General features: G+C 39.6%; 1 protein-coding gene across 1 annotated transcript; it reads left to right on the top strand.

The window, feature by feature from the left end:
- Window positions 1-416: 416 nt before the first annotated feature.
- Window positions 417-15,505, top strand: rx2 (retinal homeobox gene 2). The gene is made up of 4 exons (XM_052134264.1): window positions 417-618; window positions 4,607-5,028; window positions 11,062-11,318; window positions 13,030-15,505. The coding sequence occupies exons 2-4, from the start codon at window positions 4,734-4,736 to the stop codon at window positions 13,471-13,473; spliced, it is 996 nt and encodes a 331-aa protein (XP_051990224.1). The 5' UTR covers window positions 417-618; window positions 4,607-4,733; the 3' UTR covers window positions 13,474-15,505.
- Window positions 15,506-15,775: the final 270 nt, after the last annotated feature.

The following is a 15,775-nucleotide window of genomic DNA, read 5'->3' as shown; positions in this document are numbered from 1 at the left end:
ATATAGGCTTTCAGCAATGATAGATATAAACAATAAAATGTACATTTAAGGTGTTTACAGTATGTTGATCATTTTCTAAAGCACTGAAGGCATTTGGCTGCACGGAAAAAACACACATCTTTGTTAAGTTTGGGATTAGAGGACACTTCAGTGGATCACCATTATCATTTAGACAAAAGATAGTTGAAAGGACATTCTGTTGGAGCTTCATTAGCACAGGCCTCCCTCTGTGGCCAAACCATGGCCAGCGTTTAGTGCAATTACCCCAGCAGAGAACAACTGCCAATCATCCTTAAAGGGGAAGGATTCCAATTATTAAACCTCTTAAGTCTTTTCCTGTCAGCACCGCTCTCAGTGCGTCAGGCCAGTTTTCATGGCTTCATCCGAAAGATCAAGACTTCCATATGCTGTAGGAATGGGATGTATCTGAGTGCCTCGCAATTTAATATCACTTTTGGGACTTCGAGAGCGAAATAGTCGTTAATGGTCATTTTATAGTCTCCACCATCTAAACAAAGTGCACTCTGGGTGTAAAGTTGTGGTCTGTCATTTGCTGGGATGCTTGGAGGCGACGATCAGCCTGTGCGATTCTGATGACTCAGGAAGTTGACACAAAAGGTGCGTGAAGTTTAGATCTGATTTGATTTTCAATGAGATAATTAAGAGATCATTAGAAGAAACTCTGCTTGTAAGAACATACTTTGCATATAAAATAGACTACACTTATAAGACTTATAAGAATATGATTTTATGAAAGAAATACCACATAGGTAAGAACTTAAGTTTGTGAAATATCTCTATTATGCTGATACTATATTTCAATAGAAATTAAATTGATAAAATGTCAAAATTTGTCAAACTCCTAAAATTTTAACGGCCTGAGTGATTCTAACGACTCAAGAATTTGATGCAAACCTCGTTTGAAGTTTATATTTTCTATTTGAATACATGTTCAATGAACTTTAGATTGAATAAGTGACATCACAACTTTATAGAAAGTTACTTTGTATTTGTGCATCTATAGATTATACATTTGAACATGGAACATACTTTTGATTTATATCTGTTTGGTTGAAAGTCTCTATTACATTGTTATAAACTAACAGCTACAGTATAAACGGCCAGTCAAATGAGCTGAAACTATTTCAATTACATTTCTGAAATTCGAACGATTTGAAACAGAAATTGTGAATGGGCCAAACGCAGCCCAACAAATAAGGATTTCCTGTAAGTAAAATTGTTATGTATATAAGAATCGTATTTCAGATTGGGACAAAACTGGCAGTTAAATACATAAAAAAGCACAATGTGCCTGTATCATTTGAGAATAAAGCGTCGGACCTCGGTGCCCCAGTGATCATTCAGAGAAACTGATGAAGCATGGAACCCATAAAGGGCCAGAGCAGTCGAAATACGTTTAATTTAACACATGTGATGCGTTAGCAACATGGAGAAAACAAACATTTTCTAGGGAAATTACTTAGTTTAAGCAGAACTTGAATTAACTAGGCATTAACTTTATCCAATATTAACTTGTTCTAGCTATGTCATTAGATATACAATATGTATGTTTACAGTAAAATGCCAAATGTAAATATACTGTATTTACAATCTTTATACAGACATTAAATAGATCTATATTGCGATTTCGGTAACATTTTCTATGAAGCCCATATTTATAATGCATTGTAAAGGCATTATAAATGTATTATACTGTATTCATAATAAATCATAAAACACATTATAATAAGTTATAACTTTTCGTAAATAATTCTAACTTCTGTTACAATAAATCATAAGACTTTCTATATTCATAGTAATAACTATTATGGTGCGTTCACATACAACGCGGAAACAATTTTAGGCTCGCTTTGCTCGCACGAGTTTGACTGCTGGATTAAACTTGCGTTTACGTGAGTAACGCGAACCCGCGAGTATTCCCCCTTCTCTTCCGGAAAAGGACAGGAGGAGGGGCTTCTACGGCAACTTATCTTTCCGCTATCAACCATGGCCAATATCACGCGAATGAAGCGGTTTCACTTCGCGCCATTTGCTTCATTCGCGCCGCCCGCAGCGAATTTGCATCTATTCGCATCTTTGCATTGACTTTGTATGTAACCGCGCTGCGAGAAACGCTCGATTCGCATTGTATGTGAACGCACCATAAGAGTGTAATGCATTATAACAAAAGCAACATCCAATTTTAACGCAGCAGAAGTTAATCAAATTTGTCGTATATGTGCTGTATATTGTAAACAGTTATGGTGCGTTCACATACAACGTGGAAAATACGCCTCGCAAAATTTAACCGCTGGATTAAATTTGTTTACACTTGCGTCAGTGACATCTGGACAATCTCAATGCTGATAGGCTTTCGCGACAACGCGCCGTGTGGATTTGTAGCTCGAGTTGAAAAATGTCAAATAGCGAGAACACGCGAATGAAACAATTTCGCAATTCGCACCATTCGCGCTGCGAATTCGCATCTATTCGCGTCTTTGCAATGACTTTATATGTAATACACATTGTATGTGAACGCACCATAAGAGTGTAATGCATTATAACAAAAGCAACATCCAATTTTAACACAGCAGAAGTTAATAAAGTTTGTCGTATATGTGCTGTATAGTGTAGACAGTTATGGTGCGTTCACATATAACACGGAAAAAAATTTGCCTCGCATTGCTCGCGCAAATTTGACCGCTGGATTAAATTTGTTTACACTTAGGGCCCTTTCATAGTCAACGCATCGGTACGCGTACGCGTCTGAAAGGCTACGCTTCGCTACGCTTCGGCCGCCATTATGCGTCGATGCGTAGCCAAATGTGTCGTCCTAGTTTTTGATACGCGACGCACCGATGCGCGCAATACTACGCGGTGTCGGTGGGGCGACATTGCAAGTATTGTACATTAATTCAAGTATATTATATCCAATCGGGTAGCGGTGATTTAGGTGAGTGTCCGGAGAAAGCGGACGACTTTTGATAGCAATACATCAAATTTTGGCGCCGACATCCTAAAATATTGGAAATGTCTCTCCTCGTCCATGCTTCGCATGGGAAGCACCAGAGACACAAACTCACCATCCTGATCCCTTTTTTGATTTAAAGGGCGAACATACCACCGTCTATCTCTGCGCTGCCTTTGATGCCGCCTATATAAAATCAGCAATATGCACTCCTCTTCAGTTGTCATTTTGGTCTGAATATGACGTGACCCGACTCTACTAATATCACCAGACTCTACTACCCCCTGTTGCGGGAGCGGTGTGTTGCATTTCACGCATCGCCCGTGACACGTGCGTCTGCTTGCGGACTATGAAAGGGAGCACGTCGCTCGCGTCACTCGCGTTGCTTGCTTGCGTAGCTCACGTTGACTATGTAAGGGCCCTTACGTTCGCACGAGTAACGCGAACCCGCGAGAATTCCCCCTTCTCTTCCGGACAAGGACAGGAGGGGGGGGCTTTTACGGCAACTTATCTTTCCGCTATCAACCATGGCCGATATCACAACGATTGCTGCTCTGTATCTGTCGTGGAAGTCCCAGATACGTTGATGTTGTGTCGTACAATTCCGGGTGCACACACACACACCGCTACGACCATTTTCTCATTTCCATTAAATCCTGATTTCTTCTGCTACTACATCAGTACGTCAGTGACATCCGGACAATCTCAATGCTGATAGGCTTTCGCGGCAACGCGTCATGCGAATTTCTCCCTCGAGTTGAAACATTTTAAATCACGCTAATGAAGCAATTTCGCAATTCGCACCATTCGCGCTGTGAATTCGCATCTATTTGCGTCTTTGCAATGACTTTATAACGCGTTGTATGTGAACGCACCATAAGAGTGTAATGCATTATAACAAAAGCAACATCCAATTTTAACGCAGCAGAAGTTTGCGAACACGCAAATAAAGAGGTTTCGTTTACGCTTCGCGCCATTCGCGCCACCTGCTGCAAATTTGCGTCTATTCGCGTTGACTTTATAAGTAATCGTGCCGCACGAAATGCTCGATTCGTGTAATATGTGAACGCACCATTAGAACGCTTCACAACGTGATCATATTATAAGTGATCTTTTCTGCTTTAAATAACCTGTTAATAAACAGTCAGAACATAAACTTAACATACAATATACATTACAAGTCAAACTTATATAATGGAAGTTTAGAAAATAAGTCCGCAAATAAGACGCGCAAACATTAAACTTTATTGAATAGAGTCCAGTATAGAATCAAATAGATTTTTTTTATTCTTGGGTGTGTTTACATGTGTGATCAACGTACATATTTATTTAGTTTTTTACATGTTTTTACCTTTAGCATTACAAGTGTTTTTCGTAATATCTCAAAATGTACATTAAACTCCCAGCATGACTTGTAATGTCTTATAACCACTTAGGAATATCTCATGGATATTTAATATAATGCCTTTACAATGCATTGTAAATATGGGCTTCATAGAAAGTGTTACCATGATTTCTCTTTCCTGTTTGTTTATAACTCCTTTATTACAAGATACAGAACCATACCTTGTATAACCACAGTTTTACATATTAATTAAACCCTGTTAAAATCACATCAAACCTGCTCTTCTTCAACAGGCCTTTGAAGAAAGGAATTTTTACGCTGTGACAGGCTTCTTGGTTATCTTGTTACGGAACCTGTTCCTCTTTTGGGCATAATTTGAATGCTGTTTTTCCAAGGAGACTTGCCGAAAGAGTAGATTGGATGCTTTTGTCACCGGACACAATGAATATGGTGGATGATGGCTGCCTGTCAACGGACACCTACCATGACCTGGGTAAAGGTGGGGCCTCGGGCATGGTAGGCGGCCGTGTCCACAGCATCGATGTTATTCTGGGCTTCAGCAAAGACCAGGACCCTCTTCTCAATCCGGTGGGGCCCGTTAGCACACACAAATTGGATAGGCATGACCTGGGAGAACAGGAGAAACATGTGACCTCTGACCCCTACAGTCACCTGCAAAGTGTCCCTGACAACTCACAGCCGTCTGCCTATCACGGTGAGAATGGCTGCTTCCTGTTTTTGTATGACATTGCATATATAGATGTATATTTAATGACTATAAAAAATGTCAAGTGGTGTAACCATAAAGTGAAAGGTATTTCATGAGTTCTCATATAGTCCCGGAGCGTATTAAGGTAAACGGATTTGATGTGCTGTCCATAAAGAAGGAGCTCTGAGATCCACCCAATGGATTATATGACTAAAAGCTGAAATTCAGCTCAGTGGATAGCACTGTTGTCTCACAGCAAGAAGATCCTGGGTTTGAGTCCTGGCTCACCCAGGGCCTTTCTGTTTGGAGTTTGCATGTTCTCCCTTTTTTTGCGTGGGTTTCCTCCGGGTGCTCCGGTTTTATTGAGAGCAGAATCGTTGTTAAAAAAAACAGCTGCAAAACAGCGCCCTCAACTGACAATTGTTATGAACAACATGGCGTATAAATGGCGTTAAGCCTCAATAATTCGCTGTAACTTTAATACTATGAGAAGATGCAAAACGATTGACAGGCAGAAAGCGTCATTGACCGTGGCAGACGGACACGTTTTTTTGTTGCTATTTACAGAGTCTGGAGCCATGAAAATAAATAACTTAAAGCACCTTTAAATTTGACTACGTTTCTTAAAATACCATGTATGTCATATTTGTAAGTAACAGTTACTGTATTTTACTATAGTGTTTAATTTAAATTTATTCAATCACTTTAATCAATATTATGTCATGAATTTAAGTAGATTCTACTTAATTTTATACCATTAAGATTTACTTTGAAAAAACATATAAATTAAGTCAATCTTGCTAGTCACTTTTTTCAGTGCAGTCATGAGGGTCTAAAGGGGTCTTGTTTTTATTTATTTATTTAGTCACATGTCAATAAAATGGCTGGTTACACCACCTGACTTTGATGTGATGCAAAAAACTAAACAAAATGAATAATATTAATGAGATTATTTAAGTTAAAAAAAAAAAAGTCAATTATTTCAAACTCTTCTTCAAAAAAATATTTTAATGATAATTTAATTACTTTATTTTTATTTTCAGTGTATATGCATGGTTACACAATTTAGACATTTATGACTTTCAGCCCCAGGAAAAATATTAAAATGACTTTAGGAATGTATTTAAGCAGTTGTTTTGTGTGAATTGCACTTTTTAATGTATTTTTTAATACCTTAAAAAAATCCTGACAAATAATAAATAAATCACAGGTCACTTCATTAACCCACGTACAAAACTGTCACACTTTAACGTCAACAGTAGACACCAAAATCACTGCGGCCTGTATATATTTTACAGTATGCTTAAAAAGGTTATTTAACACTTGTGCTAACAGATAGGCTAACCAAAGATCAGTTTCTTATACTGCCTAGCTTAATTAAGATTAATTTTGGATCAGTCCCACCTCAGCATGTGGCATGAGTCCGTGTATAATATATAATATACGAAATATAATATATAAAATAAGAAAAGAAATATATATATATATATATATATATATATATATATATATATATATATATAATATATAGTAACGGTTATTTCAATTTGAAGACGAAAAATTATATATATATAATTATATATAATATAAATAAAATATTATATAATATATATAAAATATAATATATATAAAATATCCTATATATATATATATATATATATACTATATATAATTTTTTCGTCTTCAAATTGAAATAACCATTAAACCAACCGTTTACCTGCTTTCATCCAGAATTAAATGAGCAAAATTGAGAAAACACCGTTTTTCCAGTTTCATCTAAGAAATAAAAGAACAAGAACTCATCTCGATTTCTTGTTTTAAGTGCATAAAATAAGTGTACGACTTGATTATTTGATTTGCGCAGGTGACACGCCCATTTCTACTGATTGGTTAAACCTGCAACGTCATCTGCTCGTCCTCGTTCCTTTTCTTCATAATAAAAGTCTTTTCATACGGGACGTTGCGAGCGTTTAAAAGCTGCAAGTTTATCACTTAGCCTACATTGAGTTGAGTAAATTCGTCTCCGTATTTCTGTTTAACAGAATGAACCTTAAAAATATATTTTATTTATTTTTTAGGATACAACAACTAACCATGAACTGGTTGAATAAAACGACACCCGTAATGAGTTGTATGTATCTCTTTAACTGCATTAAGACAAGATTTTACCTTCACTATATGCGTTCAACCATTACACAATAAAATATGATATTGTATAGACAGCGAATGTGTTGCGAAAATAATTGTTGTACATAAGTAAGGCTCTTCTAGCCACAATTTGATTATGGTTTTTAATATTATTGCTAATTTTAATAGCCAGGCTTATTAAGGCTTATACCCCATGCCTTGGATTTTTGTTTTGATGTACCAGCAATGTGAACAAGGCTTCACTTTTAATACACTTTTGGTCTATGCTACTACATTTAACTTTTTGACACAATAAAGCTGCGGCTCGTGCCCCGACAATTAACTTAACACTTGCAGAATATTGACTAGAAAGCAAAGCAAAAGCTGAATTATTGAAAAAAGAAAAAAGAGAATTAAATAAATAATAATACACCAACATTGAGGGCTGAGCCCTTACCCTAAAAAATCCTAAAGCTCCTAAGATTTTGTATCCTCAAAAGCGTGATGATGTCCTGCGAGGCTCTGGAATAAATGAAGAGACGACTGCAAAATGGTCAATTTCTCTGGATTTACTCTTTATATGTATGTGTTTGAGTAAAATGAACATTTTTGTTTTATTCTGTAAAGTACTGACAACATTTCTCCCAAATTACAAATATAAATTTTGTCATTTAGAGCATTTATTTGCAGAAAACGACAACTGGTCAAAATAATTCAAGCAAAAATTCAAGCAGCTCGGCTTTGTTTGATGGCTTGTGGCCATCCATCTTCCTCTTGATCACATTTCAGAGGTTTTCAATGACAGGCTCTTGATCCGGTGGTCCTCCATCCACACCTTGATTGACCTGACTGTGTGGCATGGGGCATTGCCCTGCTGGAAATCCTCAGAGTTGGGGAACATTGTCATTGCAGAAGGAGGCAAGTTTTCTTCAGGGATCACCTTGTATGTGGCTTGATTCATGCGTCCTTCACAAAGACGAATCTGCCCAATTCCAGCCTTGCTAAAGCACCCCCAGATCATCACTGATCCTCCACCAAATTTCACAGTGGGTGCGAGACACTGTGGCTTGAAGGCTTCTCCAGGTCTCCGTCTAACCATTAGATGGCTGGAATCGCCAGATCCAGCAAGGCTGGAATCGGGCAGATTCCAGCCTTGCTGCTCATAGCCGTTTCTGCGAAATGCAAATCTTTGTGGTTGTCAAGTCTGTCGTGGTCAATACGCTGTGGCATTGGGTGAACCTCTTAGCATTTGGATTAGCAGTCTTGACCACATAATGTCTACAGGTTTAACCGGGGACATCTGTGTGCTGGCTGAGGGATTACAGAGAGGACTTACTTACAGTGACAGAAATGATGGAACTTGCATATCTCTTATTTTCAGAGTATGTTGTTATTAGCATCTGATGCCATCACTGTACATGGTAAAATCAACAAGGGTGGAAGTATGGTAAACACTACTTTTTTGAGGACATTTGTTTTTACATTATTATTTTTCACCACCTTCACATTGCAAAAAAGTACATAGACATGGGACCAAAGCAATGCCACAATGTTTGCAGTGTTGGGGACTAACTAGCTGCAAAGCTTCTAACATAGCCACATTTTCAGTAGCATGACAGTAATTCATAATAGTGTAGCTTTTCCAGTGACGGGTGCGAACAAATGCAACATCCATGTTTTAAATGTCAAATTTTTGCACACAGATGTACTTTCCTCTCATCTGTAGCGTGGTACATTTAGAGTCATTCTAGTGAATCAGTTCATGCTAAATGGTCCGAATTATTTTAATAAATTAATAAATCACTATCCAAACAAGCAAGTAACCCCCCCCCCCACTATCCAAACAAGCAAGTAACCCCCCAATTATCCAAACAAGGAAGTAAACCCCCCTATCCAAATAAGCAAGTAAACCCCCACTATCCAAACAAGCAACTACCCCCCACTATCCAAACAAGCAAGTAACCCCCCAATTATCCAAACAAGCAAGTAACCCCCCAATTATCCAAACAAGCAACTAACCCCCCAATTATCCAAACAAGCAAGTAAACCCCCAATTATCCAAACAAGCAACTAACTCCCCACCCACTATCCAAACAAGCAAGTAACCCCCCAATTATCCAAACAAGCAAGTAACCCCCCACTATCCAAACAAGCAAGTAACCCCCACTATCAAAACAAGCAACTAACCCCCCACTATCCAAACAAGCAACTAAACCCCCCAATTATCCAAACAAGCAAGTAACCCCCCACTATCCAAACAAGCAAGTAACCCCCCAATTATCCAAACAAGCAAGTAACCCCCACTATCCAAACAAGGAAGTTATCCCCCACTATCAAAACAAGCAACTAAACCCCCCAATTATCCAAACAAGCAACTAACCCACCTCCCCACACTATCCAAACAAGCAACTAAACCCCCCACACTATCCAAACAAGCAACTTATCCCCCACTATCCAAACAAGCAACTAACCCACCCCCCACTATCCAAACAAGCAACTAAACCCCCCCACACTATCCAAACAAGCAAGTAAACCCCCAATTATCCAAACAAGCAACTAAACCCCCCACTATCCAAACAAGCAAGTAACCCCCACTATCAAAACAAGCAACTAACCCCCACTCCAATTATCCAAACAAGCAAGTAACCCCCCACTATCCAAACAAGCAAGTAACCCCCACTATCCAAACAAGGAAGTTATCCCCCCACTATCCAAACAAGCAACTAACCCCCCAATTATCCAAACAAGCAACTAACCCACCTCCCCACTATCCAAACAAGCAACTAACCCACCTCCCCACTATCCAAACAAGCAACTAAACCCCAACCCACTATCCAAACAAGCAACTAACCCACCTCAACACTAACCCACACTATCCAAACAAGCAACTCCACTATCCAAACAAGCAACTAACCCCCACTATCCAAACAAGCAAGTAACCCCCACTATCAAAACAAGCAACTAACCCCCCACTATCCAAACAAGCAACTAAACCCCCCAATTATCCAAACAAGCAAGTAACCCCCCACTATCCAAACAAGCAAGTAACCCCCCAATTATCCAAACAAGCAAGTAACCCCCACTACCCAAACAAGGAAGTTATTCCCCCACTATCAAAACAAGCAACTAACCCCCACTATCCAAACAAGCAACTAAACCCCCCTAATTATCCAAACAAGCAAGTAACCCCCACTATCCAAACAAGCAACTAAACCCCCCACACTATCCAACCCCCCAATTATCAAAAAAGCAACTAACCCACCCCCCACTATCAAAACAAGCAACTAACCCACCCCCACTATCCAAACAAGCAACTAAACCCCCCACACTATCCAAACAAGCAAGTAAACCCCCCAATTATCCAAACAAGCAACTAAACCCCCCAATTATCCAAACAAGCAAGTAACCCCCCAAATTATCCAAACAAGCAACTACACCCCCACCCAATTATCCAAATAAGCAAGTAACCCCCCCCCACCACTATCCAAACAAGCAATAAAACTTACTAAACTAAAAATTGCTAAACGGTATGAATCATTTTAATGAATCAGTTTGTTTTAAAAGGTCTGAATCATTTTTGCAAATTGGTTCATCCTAATTAAACCATCATGTCTCTTAAATGCAGTGTTGGAAAGTCTGAATACATTTAGTGAATTATAAAAAGAACCAAGTACACCCCCCTAATTATTTATACCATGATCAATGGAGACATCAGTAAATTCTTCATGCAGCGTAGGAAAGTCCGAATCATTTATCATTTTGGTGAAGTGATTCGTTGTGAACGATCTGAATCATTTTAGTGAATCAGCTCTTTATTTTCTTCACAATCCAGTTAATAATAATAATGTACTTCTTTAAAGAACTTATCTGACAAATGAAGATCTGTCCATTCTTACTGTTCCTTCGCTGTAGATACTGCCGGGCTTTTCTCCACGGATAAGTGTGAAGCAGATTTGGGAGACCCACGGAGTGCCATGGAGAGCGACAGCCATTCACCGGACCCCCCTGATGAGGATCAACCGAGGAAAAAACACAGACGGAACAGAACCACCTTCACGACCTATCAGTTACACGAGCTAGAACGCGCTTTCGAGAAATCTCACTACCCTGACGTGTACAGTCGAGAAGAGTTGGCTATGAAAGTCAATCTCCCAGAAGTTCGAGTTCAGGTAAGCTTCGGGGCGAGACTGGACGGGACTCTTAACGGCATTAGATAGGCTTTAATAGTGAAGCGATTAATGCAATTGTAATTACATTACAATCTTGACATTGGGGTTATTTGTAATGGACTTTGATTCAATGAGGAGGATTTTGTTTAACACAAGCAATGAAGCCTCTTTTTGAAGCTTTGTTAAAATCATGGTCCAAAAAACCTGTAATCCAGGGATTTGTGGGGTTGGGATTACCAAATTCCTTGTTCAGTACAAGTTCAAATCAATTTACAGCATTTGTGGCATAATATTGATCACCACAAAAATGTATTTCGACTCCTTTTCTTTAAAAATGGCAAAAGTCCAGGCACTTACAATGGAAGTGAATGGGGCCAATTTTTGGAGGGTTTAAAGGCAGAAATGTGAAGCTTATAAATAAGCACTTACATTCATTCATCTAGCTATTACTGAGCTGTAAAGTTGTTTAAATCGTTGTTTTTGCATCGGACTACTGTTCTAGGTGGATTAATTTATAGTTGCTCTAAACAAAATATCACCTTTAAAATAAAATATCACATCACATGAAATTACTTTTTCAAATGACGCCACAAAATGACCGTTTTTGCCTCATCCCAGACCCAGATTTTAACAACAAATTTAAGATTTAAAGGGATAGTTCACCCAGAAATGTAAATTCAGTCATTGTTTACTCACCGCTGTGTTGTTGTAACCCGACATGACTTTCTTTATTTTCTGAACACAAAGGGAGAAATTGTGAGTAAATGTTGTGCTCAGTGATGTCACAATGGCAGTTTATGGTGACCACCTCTTCAAGCTTCAAAAGAACACAAAAGTATCATTCAGAAGTCTAATTAATTATTCATGAGACTCATGATTGATATGAAAGTATACAATAAGATTTGATGATATACAAACTGAAATCAAAAGTATTATTTAGTGTAAATGTTCACTGACTGTTGATCTCCTGTGTGCGTTCATGATCGAGCAAGAGAGCAACAGTTCATGCAGCCCCCACGTGACATTGGGGCGTTCAAGCGAAAACTTTATCTAAAAACAGGTCCTCTACAGTGATAGTGACAACAGAACACAACACAACTGCACACAAAACTGTGAACAGAACTTACTAAACATGTCTGAAGAGTTTGTAGTTGAAGAATTGATGCATTTCTATGCCCAGCCTTATTTATATTGAACAGAGTATTGAGCTGGGCATAGAAATGCATCTGTTCTCTGTTTTGTGATACTTTTGTGTTCTTTTGAAGCTTGAAGAGGTGGTCACCATAAACTGCCATTGTGTGACATCACTGAGCACAACATTTACTCACCATTTCTCCCTTCATGTTCAGAAAAAGAAAGAAAGTCATAAAATGTAGAGTTATAAAAACACAGGGGTGAGTAAACAATGACTGAATTTAAATTTTTGGGTGAACTATCCCTTTATTATAAAAATCTGGGTCTGGGACGAGGCAAAAATGGTCAAATCTATGCATAAAAGGCATTTGAAAAGTACCAAAAATAAATGATGAAGTCCTGGCAAAAAGTTTCCATGTCAGTTATAATGAGACCTTCATAGAGCAAAAAGAATAAAGTTGAAAAATGGTTCGTTTTTACAAAAAATTGACACCTGGGACATGAAAGTGCTGGAAGTTTGTTCATTATGAGGTTAGGTTCGGTCTAATCAGTTCTTTAACTTTATCACTTCGGACAGGTCTGGTTCCAGAATCGACGTGCAAAATGGCGACGACAGGAGAAGATAGACACAGGCACTATGAAGCTCCATGACTCGCCCATGTTGTCGTCCAATCGACCGCCCATGCCGTCAAACGTAGGGCCCATGAGTAATTCCCTCCCCCTGGATCCTTGGTTGTCTTCTCCGCTCTCCAGTGCCACGCCCATGCACAGCATTCCAGGCTTCATGGGACCTGGCCAAGGCCTCCAGCCCGCCTATCCAAGTCACCCCGGGTTCCTGAACTCCTCCCCGGGCATGGTTCAGGGAATGCAACCCATGCCACAACCTCCTTACCAGTGCCCCCCAATGTTTAATGACAAGTACCCGTTGGAAGACGTGGACCGCAGCTCCAGTATCGCGGTGTTGAGGATGAAGGCCAAGGAACACATTCATTCCATGGACAAAACCTGGCAACCCATGTAGTGAGGAAACATTGAACTCTACAATGTTTTACTGGGATCTTAGAAGTATAAGCATTTTTACAAGTGGTTCACTTGGCAAACGCTTTATCCAAAGCGACTTCCAGTTTATTCAAGGTTTACACTTTATCACTCCATGCATTTCCTGGGAATCTTGGCACTGAGCTACAAGAACAAGTTCATCAGAACCGGATTAATTCAAGACTAGTACAAGGGATCACCCAAATGCCATAGATGAGAACTGGCAATGCAAAGAACATCAACATCCTATTGACGTCAAAATCGCCTGGCCAAGAAAACGTGTCATTTTAAAGGAGTAGTTCACCCAAAAATGAAAATTCTCTCAGTATTCACTTCTCCTGATGCCATCCCAGATGTGTATGACTGTGTTTCTTCAGCAGAACACAAATTAAGATTTTTAGAAGAAGATAGAGCTCGGTCTGGACCGTCAAAGTGCTAGTGTAACGAGAGCCAGCTGGTAGATAGGCTGTAGCCTTTAGCCTCCTTGTTAGAGCACCCGCCTCCCACGCTGGAGACCTAGGTTCGAGTCCCGTATGGAGTGGGTAGAACAGTCATATTGGTGCCGTGACCCGGATGGGAGTGAGGTTTAGGGGGGTGAGTGTAACGGGAGCCAGCTGGTAGATAGTTGTGCAGTATGTAAACCTCACTCTCCTGACCTCAAGAGGCGCACTAGTGACTGATGCTAGAGGCTGTAGCCTTTAGCCTCCTTGTTAGAGCACCTGCCTCCCATGCTAGGTTTGAGTCCCGTACGGAGTGGGTAGAACAAGACTGTCACACTGGCACCCGTGTACCTCCATTATAAGGACCTGACAGAGCTCTATCGTCTCCTAAAAATCTTCATTTGACCTCAGATGTTTCAGGGTGGTTTTCATACCCTTACCAGGAGCTATGCCATTGGTGAAACCTGGTTGGCACATTCGCTTCATAATTGTTTTGGCAACAAAGCGCTGACAGTTCTGGATTCTGGAATCTACATTAAGGCGTTTCCGTGAAAAACGCCTGCCATTGTTGAGGTCCTTAGGAGTTTGTGTCAGTCGGTGCCAAGATCCTCATCATGTGGCCAGGTTGAAGCAATACCAAGTCTGGCACGCTGGCACATCTAACAGGACAGTCCAGCTCAGGACAACGGATACCTCAATGCCTGTTTAGAGGTTGTTAGAGCTGTTCTACCAACAAGACGTGAGGAACAGCATACACAAATCATGGTTAAAAAGGAGTAACTCTCAAAAACGTTGGTGAAAATAAACCCTGAATAAGTCTGCAGGAATTTACTGTCTTCTGCTCATTTGAGGTTTCAGACATTAACGGCTTTTTAAGCCATGGTGTGGAGATGATATCCATTTCTAAATCACTGTGTGCGTTCATGATAGGGCACGAGAGCAACAGTTCACGCAGCCCCCACGTGACATTGGGGCGTTCAAGCGAAAACTCGTTGTTTATCTAAAAACAGGTCCTCCACTGTGATAGTGACAACAGAACACAACACAACTGCACACAAAACAGAGAACAGATGCATTTCTATGCCCAGCTCAATACTCTGTTCAATAAAAATAAGGCTGGGCATAGAAATGCATCAGTTCTTTGACTACAAACTCTTCAGACATGTTTAGTAAGTTCTGTTCTCTGTTCAAAATGGGGTTTGACGTAATCATATAAAATGTAAGCATAAACCTCAATAAAGTTTATTAGATTTGTGCTTGAAAAATGTACCAACATAGTCTCGCGACAACTAGTTCTAAATCGTACGAATAATCGTACAACTTGGCCCGTACGAAGTGGCATGACTTTTATTCCCATACAGACCAACCAATCAGAATAACCAAACAGAATATAAAATAGGGGCGTCAACTTTTTGCATTTCCTATCGAACTCTTTATTTAATAAAGGAAAATTTAGTGAACACTAAAGTTTAGTGTTACTCGTTCCATATTTATTAATGCAATACAAATGACTGATGTACAGGGCTGGACTGGTAATCTGGCATACCGGGCATTTTCCGGGTGAGCCGATGCATTTTGGGGCTAATGGGGATGGCATCGGCCATCGGGCCATCGGGCCGGTGGGTCGTCCGCAAAATGGCCCATCCCGGGCTGATTTCTCTTCCCAGTCCAGCTCTGCTGATCTACGTCAATAATACGCTTCCCTCGTCTTGTTCCAAACTCGCTTTTTTTTCTTTCGTACGCTGAGAAAAAAATTACGAGTAAGATTTACTCAGTTTTTCTAAGTAAATTTTAATGCTATAGAATGAAGTAAAATCGACTTAACTTCATGACATAATATTGGTT

This window comes from Xyrauchen texanus, chromosome 9 (genome assembly GCF_025860055.1).
Source record: "Xyrauchen texanus isolate HMW12.3.18 chromosome 9, RBS_HiC_50CHRs, whole genome shotgun sequence".
NCBI classification, from domain to species: domain Eukaryota; kingdom Metazoa; phylum Chordata; class Actinopteri; order Cypriniformes; family Catostomidae; genus Xyrauchen; species Xyrauchen texanus.
This window is presented reverse-complemented; position numbering and strand designations above follow the sequence as displayed.

What these genes read in the sequence shown, in the direction of transcription:
- rx2 (XM_052134264.1), top strand. Translation starts at nt 4,734, where the DNA reads ATGCTTTTGTCACCGGACACAATGAATATGGTGGATGATGGCTGCCTG. An exon ending in ACAGCCGTCTGCCTATCACG is followed by an intron (nt 5,029 to 11,061) that starts GTGAGAATGGCT and finishes CCTTCGCTGTAG; the next exon opens with ATACTGCCGGGCTTTTCTCC. An exon ending in TCCCAGAAGTTCGAGTTCAG is followed by an intron (nt 11,319 to 13,029) that starts GTAAGCTTCGGG and finishes CACTTCGGACAG; the next exon opens with GTCTGGTTCCAGAATCGACG.